The following is a 20,515-nucleotide window of genomic DNA, read 5'->3' on the forward strand; positions in this document are numbered from 1 at the left end:
TCTGTGAAAAATGCCATTGGTAGTTTAATAGGGATTGCATTGAATCTGTAGATTGCTGTGGGTAGTACACTCATTTTCACAATGTTGATTCTTCCAATCCAAGAACATGGTATATCTTTCTCTCTGTTTGTATCATCTTTAATTTCTTTCATCAGTGTCTCATAGTTTTCTGCATACAGGTCTTTTGTCTCCTTAAGTAGGTTTATTCCTGGATGTTTTATTCTTTTTGTTGCAATGGTAAATGAAAGTGTTTCCTTAATTTCTCTTTCAGATGTTTCATCACTAGTGTGTAGGAATGCAAGAGATTTCTGTGCATTAATTTTGTATCCTGCTACTTTACCAAATTCATTGGTGAGCTCTAGTAGTTTTTTGGTAGCATCTTTAGGATTCTCTATGTATAGTATCATGTCATCTGTAACCAGTGACAGCTTTACTTCTTTTCCGATTTGGATTCCTTTTATTTCTTTTTCTTCTCTGATTGCCATGGCTAAAACTTCCAAAACTATGTTGAATAATAGTGGTGAGAGTGGACAACCTTGTCTTGTTCCTGATCTTAGAGGAAATGGTTTCAATTTTTCATCATTGCGAACGATGTTTGCTGTGGGTTTGTCATATATGGCCTTTATTATGTTGAGGTAAGTTCCCTCTATGCCTACTACCTGGAGGGTTTTTATCATAAATGGGTGTTGAATTTTGTTGAAAGCTTTTTCTGCATCTATTGAGATGATCATATGGTTTTTATTCTTCAATTTGTTATTATGGTATATCACATTGATTGATTTGCATATATTGAAGAATCTTTGCATTCCTGGAATAAACCCCACTTGATCATGGTATATGATCCTGTTAATGTGCTGTTGGATTCTGTTTGCTAGTATTTTGTTGAGGATTTTTGCATCTATGTTCATCAGTGATATTGGCCTGTATTTTTCTTTCTTTGTGACATCTTTGTCTGGTTTTGGTATCAGCATTATGGTGGCCTTGTAGAGTGAGTTTGGGAGTGTTCCTCCCTCTGCTATATTTTGGAAGAGTTTGAGAAGGATAGGTGTTAGCTCTTCTCTAAATGTTTGATAGAATTTGCCTGTGAATCCATCTGGTCCTGGGCTTTTGTTTTTTGGAAGATATTTAATCACAGTCTCAATTTCAGTGCTTGTGATTGGTCTGTTTACATTTTCTACTTCTTCGTGGTTCAGTCTCGGAAGGTTGTGCTTTTCTAAGAATTTGTCCATTTTTCCACGTTGTTCATTTTATTGGCATAGAGTTGCTTGTAGTAATCTCTTGTGATCCTTTGTATTTCTGCAATGTCAGTTATAACCTCTCCTTTTTCATTTCTAACTGTACTGATATGAGTTCTCTCCCTTTTTTTCTTGATGAGTCTGACTAATGGTTTGTCAACTTTATCTTCTCAAAGAACCAGCTTTTAGTTTTATTGATCTTTGGTATCGTTTCCTTCATTTCTTTTTCATTTATTTCTGATCTCATCTTTATGATTTCTTTCCTTCTGCTAACTTTGGGGGTTTTTTTGTTCTTCTTTCTCTAATTGCTTTAGGTGTAAGGTTAGGTTGTTTATTTGAGATGTTTCTTGTTTCTGGAGGTAGGATTGTATTGCTATAAACTTCCCTCTTAGAACTGCTTTTGCTGCATCCCATAGATTTTGGATCATTGTGTTTTCATTGTCATTTGTTTCTAGGTATTTTTTGATTTCCTCTTTGATTTCTTCAGCGACCTCTTGGTTATTTACTAATGTATTGTTTAGCCTGATGTGTTTATGTTTTTTACAGTTTTTTTCCTGTAATTGATATCTAGTCTCATAGCATTGTGGTCGGAAAAGATACTTGAGACAATTTCAGTTTTCTTAAATTTACCAAGCCTTGATTTGTGACCCAAGATATGATCTATCCTGGAGAATGTTCCATGAGCACTAGAGAAGAAAGTGTATTGTGTTGTTTTTCTGGATGGAATGTCCTATAAATATCAATGAAGTCCATTTTGTTTAATATATCACTTAAAGCTTGTGTTTCCTTATTTATTTTCATTTTGGATGATCTGTCCATTGGAGAAAGTGGGGTGTTAAAGTCCCCTACTGTGATTGTGTTACTGTTGATTTCCCCTTTTATGGCTATTAGCATTTGCCTTAGGTATTGAGGTTCTCCTATGTTGGGTGCATAAATATTTCCAATTCTTATACCTTCTTCTTGGATTGATCCCTTGATCATTATATAGTGTCCTTCTTTGTCTCTTCTAATAGTCTTTATTTTAAAGTCTATTTTGTCTGATATGAGAATTGCTACTCCAGCTTTCTTTTGATTTCCATTTGCATGGAATATCTTTTTCCATCCCCTCACTTTCAGTCTGTATGTGTCCCTAGGTCTGAAGTGGGTCTCTTGTAGACAGCATATATATGGGTCTTGTTTTTGTATCCATTCTGCCAGTTGTATCTTTTGGTTGGAGCATTTAATCTATTTACATTTAAGGTAGTTATCAATATTTATGTTCCTATTACCATTTTCTTAATAGTTTTTGGTTTGTTATTGTAGGTCTTTTCCTTCTCTTATGTTTCCTGCCTAGAGAAGTTCCTTTAGCATTTGTTGTACAGCTGGTTTGGTGGTGCAGAATTCTCTTATCTTTTGCTTGTCTGTAAAGGTTTTAATTTCTCCGTCGAACCTGAATGAGATCCTTGCTTGGTAGAGTAATCTTGGTTGTAGGTTTTTCCCATTCTTTGCTTTAAATATGTCCTGCCACTCCCTTCTGCCTTGCAGAGTTTCTGCTGAAAATTCAGCTGTTAACCTTATGGGGATTCCCTTGTATGTTATTTGTTGCTTTTCCCTTGCTGCTTTTAATATTTTTTCTTTGTACTTAATTTTTGATAGTTTGACTAATATGTGTCTTAGCCTGTTTCTCCTTGGGTTTATCCTGTATGGGACTCTCTGTGCTTCCTGGACTTCATTGACTATTTACTTTCCCATATTAGGGAAGTTTTCAACTATAATCTCTTCAAATATTTTCTCAGTCCCTTTGTTTTTCTTTTCTTCTTCTGGGACCCCTATAATTCAAATGTTGGTGCATTTAATATTGTCCCAGAGGTCTCTGAGAGTGTCCTCAATTCTTTTCATTCTTTTTTCTTTATTCTGTTTTACAATAGTTATTTCCACTATTTTGTCTTCCAGGTCACTTATCTGTTCTTCTGCCTCAGTTATTCTGCTATTGATTCCTTCTAGAGAATTTTTAATTGTATTTGTTGTGTTGTTTATCTTGTTTGTTTGCGCTTTAGTTTTTCCAGGTCCTTGTTAAACATTTCTTGTAATTTCTCCATTCTATTTCTGAGATTTTGGATCATCTTTACAGTCATTATTCTGAATTCTTTTTCATGTAGACTGCCTATTTCCTCTTCATTTGTTTGGTGTGGTGGGTTTTTACCTTGCTCCTTCATGTGCTGTGTGTTTCTCTGTCTTCTCATTTTGCTTAACTTACTGTGTTTGGGGTCTCCTTTTCGCAGGCTGTAGGTTCGTAGTTCCCGTTGTTTTTGGTGTCTGCCCTCAGTGTCTAAAGTTGGTTCAGTGGGTTGTGTAGCTTTCCTGGTGGAGCGGACTAGTGCCTGTGTTCTGGTGGATGAAGCTGGATCTTGTCTTTCTAGTCAGCAGGACCACGTCCGGTGATGTGTTTTGGGGTATCTGTGACCTTATTATGATTTTAGGCAGCCTCTCTGCTAATGGATGGGGTTGTGTTCCTGTCTTGCTAGTTGTTTGGCACAGGGTGTCCAGCACTGTAGCTTGCTGGTCGTTGAGTGGAGCTGGGTCTTTGTGTTGAGATGGAGATCTCTGGGAGAGCTTTCGCCGTTTGATATTACATGGAGCTGAGAGGTCTCTGGTGGACCAGTGTCCTGAACTCAGCTCTCCCACCTCACAGGCACAGGCCTGACACCCCACCAGAGCACCAAGCACACGGCATGTGGCAGGCAAAGTAATGGTCCTCCAAAGACACGGACATCCACATCCCTGGAACTGCCTGGCTGGTGTGCAGCCATGGGGACCTGGAGCTGCCGGAGGGACAGGGCGGTGGCCTGAGGTGCACAGGGTGACCTAGTGTCCTCGGGGTCAGAGCCAGGCCATCTGCACCACCCGCACTGCCCAGCACACCAGGGATTCCGCCTGGGCTTGACAGGTGTCTGCACCCCAGATTCATGTCTGAGGCCCCTGGGAATTCACTTTTAGAGAAACTCTGTAGACAATCCCTTTATATTTATCTAAATATATGTTTGTTAGATTTTCTTAAAACAAGATATAACTATTTGTACTTAGAAAATATAACCTAATCATTGTTTTCAATCATAATGATCATAAGATCTTCACAGGATTTTAGCCACTAAAATTCTCTAAACTTTACAGGCTTAATAATTTCAGAAGAGTTTTCAATTCAAATCTCAGCTCTTTTGAAAAATGAACAAAAAGCATATAAGCTCTTTAGCTTATATTTTACATACAAGCTCTTCGAGTAAATAGTAGTGTTTTTTGAGTTATAGTTTTGGTGTGACTTTTAGATTTTATATCACGTTGGAAAGTAAGTTTAAAATTTTTTTTACTTGTTTGTAATTAAAGGGTTCTATTCATAAAAGCTTCTGAGAAGGCATAGTATTTCTCACACTTTTAAAAAGTTAGATTTGTGGGGAGAACATAACATTTTGAAGATATGTGTACTTTACAATTAAAAATATGAAAGATACATCTAAGTCCATCACTTCAGAGCTATTCCTTGTTATTTACAATAAGTTTTGAGTAAAGTTGAAGCAATTAAGTGTGTTGATTAAAAAAAGCAATGAGAACCTTTCTTTTTCCTTTCCCTTACTTTCTCAAACCATTTATTATTAAAGACATTAAGTAGAGCAGAGCAAGGTAGGCATTCATGCAAAGTAGCAGTGTAGTACCACTTCAGCCCAGAACAAGATGTCAGAACCTGAGCAGGATGAGAAGGGCATCCACATATCCGGTAGAGGGAGGGTTGGTAATCCAGCATGAAGTGTCAAAGTCCAAGTGAAGTGAGTGGAGTGTCCACATGTAGGAACAGTTATAAGGGTATAAGACTCCTATCAGATTAAGGGGGGTGACCCTGCATAGGACAAACCAAACATTGGCTCAGGTGGGGTGAGAATCATAGCCAGGCATGTGGGTGGGTCCATTGTAGAGAATCAGAGCCCAAGTGGAGGAGATAATGTCCATGCAGGCAAGGGGACAGTGGCAGAGATAAGATATTTGTTACATACAGGGGACTGGATAAATAAGTAAATATATCGGGTAATAAAAAGGGAGCCAGGTTTCCCACTGTCAGAAATGGAAGTTATAACTATGGAAATGAAGAAAACTACAATGAACCGTAGTAATATTGGATTGGAATTGGAGGTACTGATGTAGACTTGGTGTTTTTGTTAAATACTTGCCAAATAGAGAAATAAATATAGATATGCGTGTGTGTGTGTGTGTGTACACATATATATGTATTCCCTAACTCTGCCAACTGAGCAGGGCTAGGAGCCACAGCTCCCCAGTAGTAAAAATTTTAGCCTTATATATTCCACTTTCCACTAGGACTCATTGGAGTATGGTTGATTCCAGGGAGAGAAAGTACAAAATGAGCCTGAAACATTTTCTTGGGTCAGAAAGCAAGAAAAATACTTAAAACATGATGGAACATGTCCAGAGGACCCAGACGTCAGCTTGAAGAGGCTATGCTCTCTGCTGCGGATATTAAAAGCACCAGCAGGAACCCACAGGCCCCTAAAACTCTGAGGGAGGAGAACCTGTCTCTCGTATCTTAGGAGCCATTGTTCCAAGAGCCTACAGCAAGCCCCGTTCCTCTTTTTCTTTTTGTCCTCTAACTGCTTCGTCATAATTGCAGGAAATACACAATGGAGCAGGGTACCTAAAGCCAAAGCTTTCTGGCTGGAGCACTAAAAAGGGAAGAAACTGGAAAGTACCAGGGAGATTGCAGAAGGAAGGAGCTCAGGAAGGCAACCCCATAAAGTTGTTTATGAATTCCTGGGCTCACCTCTGAGTTGTACGTGCATGAATCTGATCCTAAACAGCATTCCAAACACTGAGAGGTGAAGGACTAGATGACCTCCAAGTTCGCGTACTGGCTGCTGGGCAGTGGGACAGATCCCAGTAGCACTGCAAACATTTTAAAAATAGAATCCATGATGGAAACGGCTCACAGAGGCTGGTAGGAGCTTTGGCCTGAACCCGTCAAGGCTAATTACCTGCTAAAACAAAAATATCAGCTTTCTCCTAGTATTTAAACAAAACCCTGAATCCAGTAACCTACTTCAGTATATCTAAAATACAATATTTATTTGTAAGCATGAGAATGTTGGAGAACCTGTCATTGATCTTTATTACCAGTCTTTGTCCTATTTAGGGAGTAAGGATAATTTGAAGATAGAAAATCAATGGGTTATCAGTCAATATGTTTTGAAAAAATTATTCTTGTTTTTATTCTATAATAAAGTATAACAATTCTGAGTTCTTACGTATTGGGACACACTTTGAAGTGAGAGTACATATTGGTATTTGTTGAAAAGTGAAACTGAGTTACCCATGACCCAGTACTGAGGGGAAAATAAAAGGATTCTCTGGACAGTCTCGGGCTTTGGATAATAGAAGTAGTAGCTCAAAGGATGCACTGCAAGCAAGAAATTTCTCTGAAATCTTTTGTTTTGTGTTAAAATTTCAGGCAGATATAATCTGCATAATACAATGGTGTTTATTATACTATAGACATATCGTTTTTCCAAATCTTCATAGACCCTTCAGAAAGGGGAGAAATGTATATTTAGTGGCTCCAATTTCAAAAGTATGACCTTAGGCTCAGTTAGATGATTTTAGCCAGCAGGTTTTCATAACCCAGTACCTAACGGGACCATGCAACTGGTTTCCCAGGATAGTCCCATTTATATACCAGTTGTCCTTACATACTTATTACTAGCATCCCCCTTTACATCTCAAAAGTGTACTGTTTCAGAATTGTATGATTATCCTACCTATACCTTTTTGAGTTTAGATCTGAAACATAAATCACAACACTATAGACAGTTTGGAAGATAGAATAGAGGTGCTTCCATAGCTTATCCCTGTAATCCCATAGTATTTAATCTTTTTCCATATCTGTGTTTTACATGGTTGTAATTTAGTGCCTATAACGTTAAATGATTTGAATCAAGAACCTTAGTTTGTCTTGTCACATTTATGTATGCCTTGAGATTATAGTGTTGACTATAATACATAACAACCAGAATTATGAAAGTCTTTTTTTCCTTATCTATTTCCCCTTTGTAGCAGGAACTCCAGAAGATAAAATGAGGCTGTTTCTTATCTATTACATAAGTGCACAGCAAGCACCTTCTGAGGTATGTCCTCTGTATTCAGTTATTGGGAGGAAGGGAGAATACTCGCTTGTTTCAGAAAATAGAAGTAAAAATCACTGTAACCAAGTAATTACTTCATTCCTTCCTTTAAAAGAAAAACAATTTTGTAAGGCTAGTTCTATTTACCGCTGAATATTATAGCAGTATTTATTGTCACCAAGAGAACTATTTACTCATGAAATATCTCACCACTTTTAAGTTGTTAGAATATGAACTGAATTCATGACCAAAATTCTTATTTCTGGAAAATAACTATTCTAAACTAAGTTAACCAAGTTTGCTCTGCCTTTTGAAAGATTGATCTTATCATTTCTCATGATGTGATGATCCTAGAAGTTCCATTTCTTTGAGCTATAGCCACTAATACTTATTTTCCTTACAAGGAATTTCGCTTTAACCTAAAGTAAAAGTTTGGTAATATTTTGCTGTTGTTTTAAAACTAATGTCGAGGGACTTCCCTGGTGGTGTAGTGGTTAAGAATCCGCCTGCCAGTGCAGGGGGATATGGGTTTGATTCCTGGCCCAGGAAGATCCCACGTGCTGCAGAGCAACTAAGCCCGTGCGCCACAACTACTGAGCCTACGCTCTAGAGCCTGCGAGCCACAACTACTGAGCCCTCAACTACTGAAGCCCGTGTGCCTATAGCCTGTGCTTCACAACAAGAGAAGCCACCACAGTGAGAAGCGCCCGCACCGCAATGAAGAGTAGCCCCCCTCACCACAACTAGAGAAAGCCCACGTGCAGCAACGAAGACCCAACACAGCCAAAAATAAACAAACAAATTAAAAAACAAAAACAAAAAAACTAATGTCCATTATAGAATATAGAGAAGTCACTTGGAGGAAAATATCTAAATTTCCAAAAGTTATATAAATATTGTATCAATAATTTCCTAAGATTAAACTTCAGATTCACATCTATCATTTGATCCATATAAAAATAAAGTTGAGAGACTGTATTGCAGTAAAAAAGCTACTTTTTATATCAGAATAAATTTCTAAGAATGATTGGAAAATCTATCTTCCTTTCTAGATTTTTTTCTCACTGGAAGAGTAGATTGTGGGATATTTTGTTGTTTTCTTTTTCTGTAATAAGCCATCAATTGCTTTTGAGGAAAAAAATTTTTTTAAGTATGTAGAGGTAATACTGTGAAGGAAAACAGTGATTTTGCTATCAGTCTTGTTGCTGGGTTAGAGACCTGTTAACTCTTTCTAATGTTAACTTCGTATAATTTTACTGGATGAGCAACTAGCATAAGGAACTTGGGAATGACACCTAGAATGATATGGCTGTTGTAAACTCCTTTCCTTTGCTGGTAGCAATTATTTTTCTAATGTCGGTAGATTGTAAGGCTTCTTTTTGTTTGGCATGTTAAAGCAGCAAAGTAAACCCAATATTTGCTTTAGATCAATTCTGCTTTATCCTAAGAATACATTTCTTGACTTTTAATTCAGTAAGGAAGTTCAGTAGTCCCCCCTTATCCAAGGGAGATATGTTCCAGGACCCCCAGTGGATGCCTGAAACCATGGAGAGTACCAAACTTTCCCCCCCCCACTACCATATATACTGTTTTTTTCTATACATACATACATACATACCTATGATAAAGTTTAATTTATAAATTAGGCACAGTAAGAGATTAACAACAACTAATAATAAATTAGAATAATTATAACAATATGCTATAATAAAAGTTATGTGAATGTGGACTCTCTCTCTCTCAAAATATATTGTACTGTAGTCATCCTTCCTATGATGATGATGTGAGCTCATAAAATGCCTGCATGATGAGATGAAGTGAGGTGAATGACACAGGCATGGTGATGTAGCATTAGGCTACTGTTGACCTTCTGACTGAAGGAGAATCATCTACTTCAGATGATCCTGTGTCATCAAGCCATGATGGTGTCGATTGTTAGATGTCAGGAGCAGATGATGTCAATGGTTGGGGCAGGACTGATCAGGAAAGCACAAGTTTTCATCACACTACTCAAAACGGCACACAATATGAATTGTTTATTTCTGGGAATTTCCATTTAGTATTTTCAGACCTCAGTTGACCACAGCAGCTGAAACCATGGAAAGCAAAACTGCTGAAGGGAGGGGATTACTGTATAGTTTTCTTTCTAGAAACATCTCTGTCATTAATGGGGGTGTTCCTTTAAGGGATTCTAATAGCCTATTTATATTTTCTTAGGAATATATGATTTTAAAACTTAATGCAGTTTCCCTTCATTTGACCACATTATTTTATTTCATTTATTTTTGGTAAGAATTATGTCTTTTCATAAGTTTAAGTGGTCATTAAGTGGCTTGACACAAATTTTGACTACTGATGTAATAGCCCCCAAAATGCAAAGTAGTGAACATCTCTGATTTGATGGTGAGCTTAAAAGTTTCTTTCTTTTAAATTTTTATAATGGAGTCACTGTGATGATAGGCTCCCGTGATATATCCGAATTCAACTAGACTTTACTCATCAGGAAATAAAAAAAGAAAAAGAAAGAAAACTACTTAAAAAGTGTAGGACACCTGCTGTTCAGTTAATAAATTTGGACCTCTGCAGTGAATATGAGATGGGATAACCTGAATCTGCAGGTCCCCTAAGTCAACGTCATTCCCCTCATGTTTCCAGTTTTGGAATATTCTTGATCAAGCCAGATCTTTCATTTAATGCTTATCCTAAGGACAAGCAATCTGTGTCAACAGTGGAGGAAAAACTGTGTTAGGCTTACTGAGGGATGACAAAATACTGTACTTTATAGGTGATTTGGGAGCCTATCAAAGGTAATTTTCATTATACGTGATTTTTATCTCATGCTCATTTGGGTACTCCCTTAAGATACCACGCCACTCTACTTAGGTGCTCATGCCTTTAGTCTAACTTTCTGATTAATCCAATGATAACAAACAAAATGGTCTCTTTCATGAAAGTAAAAGTTTTTGTCATATGATTCTTTTCTTATTTCAGGCTGATTTGGAGCAATACAAAAAAGCTTTAACTGATGCTGGATGCAACCTTAATCCCTTACAATATATCAAACAGTGGAAGTAAGTTTTATTTTATTCTTCAGTTCTTACCATTTAAGAGAGTACAATGGAAGTTGAGTTCCCAAGAAAATGGGAATGTTACTAAGAAAACTGAACAGTGCCTTGGTATTTTTTTTTATTCAATGGCATAAATATTTCCTTATCTCCCCCACCCTTTCCACAACTTTATATAAAATAGTGATGCCTTTCTTTCCTAGACATATTTTTTCCTATATTTTCTTCAAAGATGTGAGATGAGAAAGTCAAAGACTGAAATGTTGTGGGTCAAATGTCTCAAAAACATTTTTTAAATGTTTTAATTTCACTAATAATCAGAGAAATGCAGATTAATATAATGCAGAGATTTCGAAAATATTGTGCCAAGGATCCAGGAAAATTAACTGATGCATTTATACTCTACTATTAGAAATATAAATTGTCAAAATTTTGCTGGCTGGTATAAAAAGTTTTTTAAAAGAATAGCTTTGACCTAGCACTTCTCTTAAGAATTAATCTCGAAGAAGAAATTGGAGTTGTAAAATCTTAGAAGCGATTGTAATAATCGAATTTTGAAAATCAACCTGAATGTCAAGGATTGAAATTATGTCATTTCCACAGGAATGCAACTGAGTCATTAAAAATCATGTTGTGGACGACTTACCCTAATGACCATTGAGAAATGGCCATGTTATGTTACAAAGTGAAGTATAGTTTACTATTCAATGATTTGTTTGATAAATAACTTCCTTTGTCTCAGTGACTAGGGACTCTTCTAGACATTAAGAATACAATAGTGGAGGGCTTCCCTGGTGGCGCAGTGGTTGAGAGTCCGCCTGCCAATGCAGGGGACACTGGTTCGTGCCCCAGTCCGGGAAGATGCCGTGGAGCGGCTGCGCCCGTGAGCCATGGCCACTGAGCCTGCGCGTCTGGAGCCTGTTGCTCTGCAACAGGAGAGGCCACAACAGTGAGAGGCCTGCGTACCGCAAAAAAAAAAAAAAAAAAGAACACAATAGTGGAGCTTCTCTGGCGTCGCAGTGGTTAAGAATCCGCCTGCCAATGCATGGGACACGGGTTCGAGCCCTGGCCCGGGAAGATCCCACATGCTGCGGAGCAACTAAACCCATGCGCCACAACTACTGAGCCTGTGCCCTAGAGCTCACGTGCCACAACTACTGAGCCCATGTGCCACAACTACTGAAGCCCGTGTGCCTAGAGCCCGTGCTCTGCAACAAGAGAAGCCACTGCAATGAGCAGCCCGTGCCCCGCAACAAAGAGTATCCCCTGCTCGCCACAACCAGAGAAAGCCCATGCACAGCAACAAAGACCCAACACAGCCAAAAATAAAAATAAATAAAATTTATTTTTAAAAGAATACAATAGTAAACATGCTATGGAAGGCTCCTACTTTCACTGAATTTACATTTGTGTTGAGGGAACAATAAGTCAATAAGCAAACAAATGAACAGAGTTCTGTTAAACCATATTCACCATATTAAGTGATATAAAGAAAATAAAACTAAGTGATAAGATCTTAATTTGTTGAGGTATTAGCTAAATTTGTTGAGGAGATCAGGGTAAGCCTCTGGGTAGGTAACACTTGAGCCAAAACTTAGATGACATTTTTTACATTACGATCCCTATTATCTAACCATTTATCCATCCATTTGTGTGTGTGTGTGTGTATGGACATACACATATATACATATAAGTGCATAGCTAAAATTCTGTTCACTTAAATGCTAATAGTGGGTAACTCTGAGTAGTAGAATTTCTTTCCTTTTGGGTTCTTTATTTCCAAATTTTCTACAACAGTATCTTCAGATTATTTCTTAAAATAATTTTTTTTTAAGACTAGAGGATGGAATATGCTTCTGATCTCAAGTGTATCAAAAAAAGATGCATAGAAGAGAAATATACCAAGTTGTTAACAGCTATATCGCTGAGTTATGATTGCATTTTATTATCTATATTTCTGTTTGGTTTTTTTCCAATTTGCTTTTATTTCACTGTTTTCTTTTTTTTGGAATTTTATTTTTTATACAGCAGGTCCTTATTAGTTATCTATTTTTTACATATTAGTATATATATGTCAATCCCAATCTCCCAATTCATCCCACCACCACCACAACCCCCCACCACTTTCCCCCTTTGGTGTCCATACGTTTGTTCTTTACATCTGTGTCTCTGTTTCTACCCTGCAAACCAGTTCATCTGTACCATTTTTCTAGGTTCCATATATGCGTTAATACATGATATTTGTTTTTCTCTTTCTGACTTCACTCTGTATGACAGTCTCTAGATCCCTCCACGTCTCTGCAAATAACTCAATTTCGTTCCTTTTTATGGCTGAGTAATATTACATTGTATATATGAACCACATCTTTATCCATTCGTCTGTCAGTGGACATGTAGGTTGCTTCCATGACCTGGCTATTGTAAATAGTGCTGCAGTGAACATTGGGGTGCATGTGTCTTTTTGAATTATGGTTTTATCTGGGTATATGCCCAGTAGTGGGATTGCTGGGCCATATGGTAATTCTATTTTTATTATTTTTATTTATTTATTTTTGCTTTTTTTTTTCTTTTTGCGGTACGTGGGCCTGTCACTGTTGTGGCCTCTCCTGTTGCGGAGCACAGGCTCCGGACGCGCAGGCTCAGCGGCCATGGCTCACACTCCTAGCCACTCCGCGGCATGTGGGATCTTCCTGGACCAGGGCACGAACCTGTGTCCCCTGCATTGGCAGGCAGACTCTCAACCACTGCGCCACCAGGGAAGCCCCTATTTTTAGTTTTTTAAAGAACCTCCATACTGTTCTCCATAGTGGCTGTATCAATTTACATTCCCACCAACAGTGCAGGAGGGCTCCCTTTTCTCCACACCCTCTCCAGCATTTATTGTTTGTAGACTTTTTGATGATGGCCATTCTAAATGGTGTGAGGTGATACCTCATTGTAGTTTTGATTTGCATTTCTCTAATAGTGATGTTGACCAGCTTTTCATGTGCTTCTGGCAATCTCTATGTCTTCTCTGGAGAAATGTCTGTTTAGGTCTTATGCCCATTTTTTGATTGGGTTGTTTGTTTTTTTTAATATTGAGCTGCATGAGCTGTTTATATATTTTAGAGATTAATCCATTGTCTGTTGATTCTTTTGCAAATATTTTCTCCCATTCTGAGGGTTGTCTTTTCGTCTTGTTTGTAGTTTCCTTTGCTTTGCAAAAGCTTTTAAGTTTCATTAGGTCCCATTTTTTTATTTTTGTTTTTATTTCCATTACTCTAGGAGGTGGATCTGAAAAGATCTTGCTGTGATTTATGTCACAGAGTGTTCTTCTTCTTCCTATGTTTTCCTCTAAGAGTTTTATAGTGTCCGGTCTTACATTTAGGTCTCTAATCATTTTGAGTTTATTTTTGTGTATGGTGTTAGGGAGTGTTCTAATTTCATTATTTTACATGTAGCTGTCCATTTTTCCCAGCACCACTTATTGAAGAGACTGTCTTTTCTACATTGTATATCCTTGCCTCCTTTGTCATAGATTAGTTGACCATAGGTGCATGGGTTTACCTCTGTTTTTGTGCCAGTACCATATTGTCTTGATTACTGTAGCTTTGTAGTATAGTCTGAAGTCAGGGAGTCGGATTTCTCCAGCTCCGTTTTTTTCCCTCAGGACTGCTTTGGCTATTTGGGGTCTTTTGTGTCTCCATACAAATTTTAAGATTTTTTGTTCTAGTTCTGTAAAAAATGCCACTGGTAATTTGATAGGGACTGCTTTGAATCTGTAGATTGCTTTAGGTAGTATAGTCATTTTCACAGTATTGATTATTCTAATCCAAGAACATGGTATATCTCCATCTGATTGTGTCATCTTTCATTTCTTTCATCAGTGTCTTATGGTCTTCTGAGTACAGGTCTTTTACCTCCTTAGGTAGGTTTATTCCTAGGTATTTTATTCTTTTTGTTGCAGTGGTGAATGGGATTGTTTCCTTATTTCTCTTTATGATCTTTCGTTGTTAGTGCATAGGAATGCAAGAGATTTCTGTGCATTAATTTTGTATCCTGCAACTTTACCAGATTCATTGATTAGCTCCCATAGTTTTCTTGTGCCATCTTTAGGATTCTCTATGTATAGTATCATGTCATCTGCAAACAGTGACAGTTTTACTTCTTCTTTTCCAATTTATATTCCTTTTATTTCTTTTTCTTCTTTGATTGCCATGGCTAAAACTTCCTAAATTATGTTGAATAATAGTGGTGAGAGTGGGCACCCTTGTCTTGTTCCTGATCTTAGAGGAAATGCTTTCAGTTTCTCACCATTGAGAATGATGTTGGCTGTGGGTTTGTCATATATGGCTTTTATTATGTTGAGGTAGATTCCCTCTATGTCCACTTTCTGGAGTGTTTTTATCATAAATCAGTGTTGAATTTTGTCAAAAGCTTTTCTGCATCTCTTGAGATCATATGGTTTTCCTCCTTCAATTTGTTAATATGTTGTATCACATTGATTGATTTGCATATATTGAAGAATCCTTGCATCCTTGGAATAAATCCCACTTGACCATGGTGTATGATCCTTTTAATGTGTTGTTGGATTCTGTTTGCTAGTATTTTGTTGAGGATTTTTGTGTCTATATTCATCAGTGATATAGGTCTGTAATTTTCTTTTTTGTAGTATCTTTGTCTGGTTTTGGTATCAGGTTGATGGTGGCCTCATAGAATGAGTTTGGGAGTGTTCCCTCCTCTGCAATTTTTGGAAAGTTTGAGAAGGATGGGTGTTAGCTCTTCTCTGAATGTTTGATAGAATTCCCTGTGAAGCCATCTGGTCCTGGACTTTCGTTTGTTGGAAGATTTTTAATCACAGTTTCAATTTCATAACTTGTGATTGGTCTGTTCATATTTTCTGTTTCTTCCTGGCTCAGTCTTGGAAGGTTATACCTTTCTAAGAATTTGTCCATTTCTTCCAGGTTGTCCATTTTATTGTAATAGAGTTGCTTGTAGTAGTCTCTTATGATGCTTTGTATTTCTGCAGTGTCCATTGTAACTTCTCCTTTTTCATTTCTAATTTTATTGATTTGAGTCCTCTCCCTCTTTTTCTTGATGAGTGGCTAAAGGTTTATCAATTTTGTTTATCTTCTCAAAGAACCAGCTTTTAGTTTTCTTGATTTTTGCTCTTGTTTTCTTTGTTTCTATTTATTTCTGCTTTGATCTTTATGATTTCTTTCCTTCTACTAACTTTGGGTTTTGTTTGTTCTTTCTCTAGTTCCTTTAAGTATAAGGTTAGATTATGTATTTGAGATTTTTCTTGTTTTTTGAGGTAGGCTTGTATTGCTATAAACTTCCCTCTTAGAACTGCTTTTGTTGCAGCCCATAGGTTTTTCATCATCGTGTTTTTGTTGTAATTTGTCTCTAGGTATTTTTTGATTTCCTTTTTGATATCTTCAGTGATCTCCTGGTTATTTAATAGCATACTGTTTAGCCTCCATGTGTTTGTGTTTTTTATGGTTTTTTCCCTGTAATTGATTTCTAATCTCATAGCATTGTGGTCAGAAAAGATGCTTTATATTATTTCAATTTTCTTATATTTACCGAGGCTTGATTTGTGACCCAAGAGGTTATCTGTCTTGTCGAATGTTCCATGTGCCCTTGAGAAGAAAGTGTAATCTGCTGTTTTTGGATGGAATGTTCTATAAATATCAATTAAATCTATGTGGTCTATTGTGTCATTTAAAGCTTGTGTTTCCTTATTAATTTTCTGTCTGGATGATCTGTCCATTGGTGTAAGTGAGCTATTAAAGTCCCCCAATATTATTGTGTTACTATCAGTTTCCTCTTTTATAGCTGTCAGCAGTTGTCTTATGTATTGAGGTGCTCCTGTGTTGGGTGCATATATATTTATAATTGTTATATCTTCTTCTTGGATTGATCCCTTGATCACTATGTAGTGTCCTTCTTTGCTTCTTGTAATAGTCTTTATTTTAAAGTCTGTTTTATCTGATATGAGAATTGCTACTCCAGCTTTCTTTTGATTTCCATTTGCATAGAATATCTTTTTCTATCCCCTCACTTTCAGTCTGTTATGTGTCCCTAGGTCTGAAGTGGGTCTCTTGTAGATACCATATATATGGGTCTTGTTTTTGTATCCATTCAGCAAGCCTGTGTCTTTTGGTTGGAGCATTTAATCCATTCACGTTTAAGGTAATTATCAATATGTATGTTCCTATTACCATTTTCTTAATTTTAATGGGTTTGTTTTTGTAGGTTCTTTTCTTCTCTTGTGTTTCCCACTTAGAGAAGTTCCTTCAGCATTTGTTATAGAGCTGGTTTGGTGGTGCAGAATTCTCTTACCTTTTGCTTGTCTGTAAAGCTTTTGATTTCTCCGTTGAATCTGAATGAGATCCTTGCTGGGTAGAGTAATCTTGGTTGTAGGTTCTTCTCTTTCATCACTTTAAATATATCATGCTACTCCCTTCTTGCTTGTAGAGTTTCTGCTGAGAAATCAGCTCTTAACCGTATGGGAGTTCCCTTGTATGTTATTTGTCATTTTTCCCTTGTTGCTTTCAATAATTTTTCTTTGTCTTTAATTTTTGTCAATTTGATTACTGTGTGTCTCGGCATGTTTCTCCTTGGGTTTATCCTGTATGGGACTCTCTGCGCTTCCTGGACTTGGGTGGCTATTTCCTTTCCCATGTTACGGAAGTTTTTGACTATAATCTCTTCAAATATTTTCTCGGGTCCTTTCTCTCTTCTTCTCCTTCTGGGACCCCTATAATATGAAAGTTGTTACGTTTAATGTTGTATCAGAGGTCTCTTAGGCTGTCTTCATTTCTTTTCATTCTTTTTTCTTTATTCTGTTCCACAGCAGTGAATTCCACCATTCTGTCTTCCAGGTCACTTATCCGTTCTTCTGCCTCAGTTATTCTGCTATTGATTCCTTCTAGTGTATTTTTCATTTCAGTTATTGTGTTGTTCATCTCTGTTTGTTTTTTAATTCTTCTAGGTCTTTGTTCTTTAATTCTTCTAGGTCTTTGTTAAACATTTCTTGCATCTTCTTGATCTTTGCCTCCATTCTTTTCCTGAGGTCCTGGATCATCTTCACTATCATTATTCTGAATTTTTTTTCCGGAAGGTTGCCTATCTCCACTTCATTTAGTTGTTTTTCTGGGGTTTTATCTTGTTCTTTCATCTGGTACATTGTCCTCTGTGTTTTCATTTTGTCTGTCTTTCTGTGAATGTGGTTTTCATTCCACAGGCTGCAGAATTGTAGTTCTTCTTGCTTCTGCTGTCTGCCCTCTTCACTGTGTTCTTATGATAAGAAAAAAGTAGACAACAAACCTTAGTTTAACAAAAGAAACCGAAAACTGTCTTTTCTAATTTTTATAACATATACACTTAAATATTTGGCTGTGTCGTATATGTCATTGTGTTTTACATTATGACTTATGTGGAACTCCCTAATCAAATATTTGGTGTTAAAAGAGGAAAGGCAGTCTTGGGCATCATTTTACATGGTTACAAAGTATTCAATATATAATTTCTAATTTGTAACATTCTTTCTAATTATAAGGGTTATATCAGTTTATTGAAGAAAATTTTAGGAAACTCAGAAAGGTATAAGGAAAGTAAAAATTTACCTGTAGTCTCCCCATTCAGAGTCTACCATAAACCGTATTGTTTATCCTTCTATATGCATATTACATATTTATATTTTTAATCAGGAAATCATTGTTATAGATGCAGTTTGTATTCTAGAGTTCCAATTACTTTCATTATGCCAGTTTTTCATCGTCTTAAATACAGCTGACCCTAGAACTACTTGGGGGTTAGGGACGCCAACCCTCTGCACAGTTACAAATTGAAGTATTACTTTACAGTGGGCTGGCCCTCTGTATCCCTGGTTCCACATCCATGGATTCAACCAACCACAGATCATGTAGTACTGTAGTATTTATTGATACAAATATGAGTATAAGTGGACCTGCATAGTTCAAACCCATGTTGCTCAAGGTTCCAGCTGTAGTCTCCAATGGTAGTACTTAGTGTTTCCATGATATTCAGCCATATAAATGTAATATTCTTTATTTAACCCTTTATTACTTAGAGATAGTTAGATACATATTATTTATATTTAGATATTGCTATTTCTGGTGAAAAATAAATTTTTGTTAAAGACAGAAATTCCAGCCTACTGCTGAAAACAGCTGATTCAAATTCTCCTTTCAGAACAAAATTGTGATTTTTGTGTTTGGGATTTCTCTAATGGTATCAGCAAATTTTGTCCAGGTTGAAATAGAATATTTAAGCATTTCATCTTCCACATCTTAGTGATTCCCATTCTTTTTTTACTCTCATAATGTTTTCTTGTATTTAGGTAGGGTTTTTTTTCCATTTACAAAAGCATTTGAAATGATAAGGAATTATAAAAGAATATTGATTCACATAAAAATGTTTATGGCATGCTATTATTAAAATGTTATAGAACAGTATGTACTATATGATACTAATTTTGTTTTTAAAGTATATATGTTGTGTATGCATATGTTCAAAGATTAGAAGAATATATGCCGAAATCCTAACAGTGGTTACTTCTTAGTGGTAGGGTTCTTCTGGGAGCATTCTGTTTTCTGGATTCTCTACAGTGAACATATTCCCAGAAGGAAAATATTTTTTAAAACATAGCTAAGTGCCATATTTTTGCAGAGCCATCAAGAATTCTATAGTTTAGTTAAAGACATTCTAGACATTCATTTAGAAAGATTTGAAAATAAATGACTATATGCAATTCAGTATAAAAGTGTATATGTAACTAAAAGGAAATATCATTGAGTAGTAGCATTAGAATAGTGTTAATGAAGAAAGTGGTGGTTTTGAGCTGAATCTTAAAAGGAAATGTACAGTTTTTTATTGGAGAAGACAGTGAGTTTATACCCTCAAAGGACAGCATCCCAAAGACATGTGTCTGGGAATGAGAGAGTAAAGAATGTGGAGAATAGTAAAGAGACTAAACTTAATCAGTATGTGATTGTTCTTTTAAAACAGAAAGTCTCTGTTTCATGTTAATGATCAGATATTTAAAAAAGAAAAGAGAAATCCTGAAGTTTGGGGAACTAAAGCATTTGTGTTTTTTAAAGAATTTCACTGTTTTAGTACCAGTTGCTCTCTACTTGAACATTATTTTTCATGGTTACAAATTATATAGTCAATGTTTATATAATTGTTTCAGTGTTAATTTTACTGAAACACTGTATTAGTTGAAAAATTTCTTTTCAGAAACTGCATAGTAAAACTTATGGTTAGTCAGTAGATATTTTAATGCCATGATACTAAATGTTAGCTCAAATAATCAGTGTTTAAATACAACTTTCTTATGTCATAGGGCTTTTGCCAAGATGGCTTCAGCTCCTACCAGCTATGGCAACACTACCACTAAACCAATGGGGTAAGTATTTTTAATAATTCTGATTGAATAAGTCTAGTACTCCAGACCATAATTGGACTTTTGTGCCTTAAAAACACAGTGTGACACTTTGGATACAGAAAGTTTTCATTGTGATACAGAAGAAATGTCAGCATGCCTTTAGCTTCCATACGTAGTTTAAATTCTGTATTTTACCTGGTATGGCTTTGTATGCTTCCTTGTTCTTAAAACATTATGTTTGGGCTTCCCTGGTGGCGCAGTGGTTGAGAGTCTGCCTGCCGATGCAGGGGACATTGGTTCATGCCCCGGTCCGGGAAGGTCCCACATGCCGCGGAGCGGCTAGGCCCGTGAGCCATGGCCGCTGAGCCTGCGTGTCCGGAGCCTGTGCTCCGCAACGGGAGAGGCCACAACAGTGAGAGGCCCACGTACCGCAAAAAAAAAAAAAAAAATTATGTTTTTCATTTTCAGAAGATACATGAAGTTTAAAAACTGTTTTTATATCAATGTTGATAATATAGACTTGAAGCTAGACACTCAAGACCTAGCTTCAAGATGGAACCAGGCATACTGCTAAATGATAGAGAGGAAATCCTCAGGGCTGGGTATGACTTCTGACTTCAGAAAATCCTGTACAGTATGTGTGGTTTTCAGAGGAGCTGAACA

The 20,515-nt window shown here is 36.7% G+C and overlaps 1 protein-coding gene across 12 annotated transcripts in view; it reads left to right on the forward strand.

Annotated features, from left to right (window-relative positions):
* Positions 1 to 20,515, forward strand: part of SCFD1 (sec1 family domain containing 1) — a 134,825-nt gene that overhangs the window by 84,078 nt on the left and 30,232 nt on the right. For all 12 annotated transcript variants that reach the window (XR_016392151.1, XR_016392156.1, XR_016392155.1 and 9 more), the window contains 3 exons: positions 7,326 to 7,396; positions 10,385 to 10,464; positions 19,811 to 19,873. Coding sequence is in view for 6 of the 12 variants with exons in the window: in XM_089907543.1 (XP_089763669.1) it covers positions 7,326 to 7,396; positions 10,385 to 10,464; positions 19,811 to 19,873 (214 nt within the window). In the remaining 6 variants the exon portion in view is untranslated. The remainder of the gene's footprint in view (positions 1 to 7,325; positions 7,397 to 10,384; positions 10,465 to 19,810; positions 19,874 to 20,515) is intronic.

Source organism: Delphinapterus leucas, chromosome 2 (assembly GCF_059928025.1).
Source record: "Delphinapterus leucas isolate spDelLeu-1000000601 "Yukka" chromosome 2, BTC_Dleu_Yukka2, whole genome shotgun sequence".
NCBI classification, from domain to species: Eukaryota; Metazoa; Chordata; class Mammalia; order Artiodactyla; family Monodontidae; genus Delphinapterus; species Delphinapterus leucas.